Genomic DNA, 2,982 nt, shown 5'->3' with positions numbered 1-2,982 from the left:
TTATCAAATCTACATCTACCTCTTCCTATAAAACTACCTCTTGCACTTGAGCCACCTCTTCCTCTACCTCTTGAAGAATTTTGGCTTTGTCATTTACCGTGACCATGATTGATTTTGGCACTGCTGCTACTTGCATTTTCATTCTTTGTAATTTGTAATTTTGATGAAAAAGCTTTCTTTAAACCTTCAAAAGTGTCCTCTAATCTTTCTTCATGAGACATCAAATATCCAACAAATTGATAAAACTATAGTTTTTTCAAATCCTTACTTTCTTCCATGATTATGGCAACATGATTCCATTTATGTGTTAAAGATCTCAATACTTTTTTAATTAAAACTTCATTACTTGCCATTTCTCCAAGTGTAGCCATTTTATTGACCACATCTTTGACTCTCACAGAATATTCACTCACAGTTTAAGCTTCTTGCATCTTCAAATTCTGACCACCTTAACTTGATCACTACCTTGGTAAGCTTCTTGTAGAGTCTCCCACGCATCTTTGGTAGTTTTTTCTTCTGATATTCTTGGAAATAAGCTCTTATCAAGAGCTATTTGAATGTGAAATAAAGCTTGAGCATGCTTCTTTCTTGCTTCCTTTCTTGTTGTTCTTTCATTGGTTGTAAGGGCATTCCAATCAGCTGGCTCCTCATATCCCGATTCAACAATTTCCCACAAATTTTTTCCAATAAAAAATGTTAGCATCTTAATGCACCAATAATCATAAGTGTTCCCATTAAATTCTGGAATTGGCATTTGGCTAGAATTCGACATGTTATACCACTTGTAGAACATGAAATGGCTCTTTTAAGCTAGCTAATAAACCAACATAACTATGAAGAAAAATACATATAAAAAAAATTAAACAAATAAAACACAGTTATTGGGTGAGCTAAGAACTGTTGTAAATCTCATATATTAATTGAACCATTAACTACATTCTTATATAGTAAAATTATTACTAGAATGATTATCAATCAACTCCGAAACAAATCTAGTGACACTCAACTAATTTCCAGCACCGACAACCCTAACAATTTGCTACCCTAATTTTGCATAGAACAGAAAATCTAATGACTAATTTGTCAGCAATTTACATGACTAATTAAGCATTATTCCCAACAAAAAAACTCTAAAAATATATTGTAACCATTATAAAATTATACTCAATATTTCTCCCCTATATAATTTACCAAAAAACATTTAAAATTGAAATCATAATCATAAATCTTTCTTTATCACTTTTCATGTAAATATTTATCCAAATATTTTTCAGATTTCAAAGAAGATTTATATCATGTTATTTTGTGATTATTAAAATTTATTTTAACACTCTATAATAGTTCCCCAATCTTCCCATCTCCCTAAGGATTTGTCGTGATGCCTCATTGATGAGAATACGTGGAGATTCAGCAACTGTAGACTTTGCAAATGTATGTGCAGGGGAAGAAAGGCAAACTCGCGTTCTGCAGATCATAAAAGCAACGTAACAAATAATAGAAACAGATTTACATAATACTAAACAAAGAAAATTGGAGGAAATTTTATTAGCAGTGGAAAACTTTTGTTGAAAAGAACGAAATAATTTGATTAGTAATCTGATAAAATTTAATAAGTTCCAATTTAATACTGGTGTTGCATTGTTTAAAAATTTCTAAGGGCATTCATTCCACGTCATGGTTTTCAGTGCAGCTGGAGAGTTTTTAGCGCAACCCCATTATTCGCAATATCGTCTCCTCCATCCAATGGAAAGGTAATGTAGCACAGTAAATGTGTAGAACAAATACAGGGCATTGTTCACATACATAGCTCAGACGCGTAGGAATACAGTCATCCTCGGGTACACGACAATGCATGACTATAGTCTCTGGAGTTGGTTCCAGTCGAAGGGTGTGCCGTGGATGGCGATAATGATTGAGTTCAGGAGGGAGATGTGCACACCATATATGCATGCTAAACCGACACTGCTCATCCCGGCAGACATAATTTAAATTTCCCAAAAGCTCTTTTCCACAGACCTCGCCTCCTCTGACGATTAGGGTATGTTGAGGATGAAAATGATTATCATGAAGCGGCTGGTGAGCCCGAGCGCAGGACTCATGGAGGTTCAAGCCACAGGCCATGAATCGGTATGCGAAACCTTCACCGTCTCTCTTGCAACCATCACATTCGTATCCATAACGTCTGTAGTCATGATATAGAGGGTGACGGTGACTGAAATGTTGCAGCTGCGGTGGTACCCTTGCCATGGATGAGGACCCATGACAGAAGGTGTCTTAAAACATACTGCGAATATGCCATCCATCACCTAATGTTCGACCTGTCAGCTGGTCCTCCACACTTGAAGCGGAACAGTCGCGTGGGGTTAGCCAAAAGATCGTGCCCTATTCAGATGATGATATTGAAAGAATTCGACTATCAAGTTTAAATTTTACAGATATTTAGACAGTTATAAACTAAAAAGGATGATGAAAATTCATAGACGACTGCTGACAAAGTTATTATCATTAAGTGAACCAAATCAAACTTTCCATATCATTTTATAGATGAGAATGATAGTGTATGCCGCAGGAAAATCATATATAGATATTTAGACAGTTATAAATTAAAAAGCATGATGAAAATTCATAGACGACTGCTGAGAAAGTTACTATCATTAATTGAACCGAATCAAACTTTCCATATCATTTTATAAATGAGAATGGTAGTGTATTCCGCAGGAAAATCATATATATATAATATATAGGAATGGAGTTTTTTTACTGTCATTTTTCTGGGATTGTATGGAGTTTAAATTCAGTGGAAATATTTGAGGTAAGATTTTGTTCTGTGTTATTTAAACTGGGTTTTTAGTGTATGAGGTAAGATTTTGTTCTGTGTTATTTAAACTGGGTTTTTAGTGTATGTATGGATTCACCACTTTCCAAAATCCAAATTCATTTTGATTTTTTATGAGTTACCCATCAAACTTGTGGTTTGGATAA

At 34.5% G+C, this 2,982-nt stretch overlaps 1 protein-coding gene across 1 annotated transcript; it reads right to left on the bottom strand.

Annotated features, from left to right (window-relative positions):
* Positions 1 to 1,407: 1,407 nt before the first annotated feature.
* On the bottom strand, positions 1,408 to 2,247 carry LOC149186147 (uncharacterized). Its single transcript, XM_089409237.1, has 2 exons — positions 1,804 to 2,247; positions 1,408 to 1,464 (listed from the first exon to the last, which is right to left on the bottom strand). Exons 1-2 carry the CDS (start codon positions 2,245 to 2,247, stop codon positions 1,408 to 1,410), a joined length of 501 nt encoding a protein of 166 aa, XP_089265363.1.
* Positions 2,248 to 2,982: the final 735 nt, after the last annotated feature.

Source organism: Pinus tabuliformis, chromosome 3_1, assembly GCF_031772625.1.
Source record: "Pinus tabuliformis cultivar Carrire ecotype Pingquan chromosome 3_1, CPIR1, whole genome shotgun sequence".
Classification (NCBI taxonomy): domain Eukaryota; kingdom Viridiplantae; phylum Streptophyta; class Pinopsida; order Pinales; family Pinaceae; genus Pinus; species Pinus tabuliformis.
The sequence above is the reverse complement of the archived record's forward strand: the minus strand, read 5'-3'. Positions and strand labels throughout refer to the sequence as shown.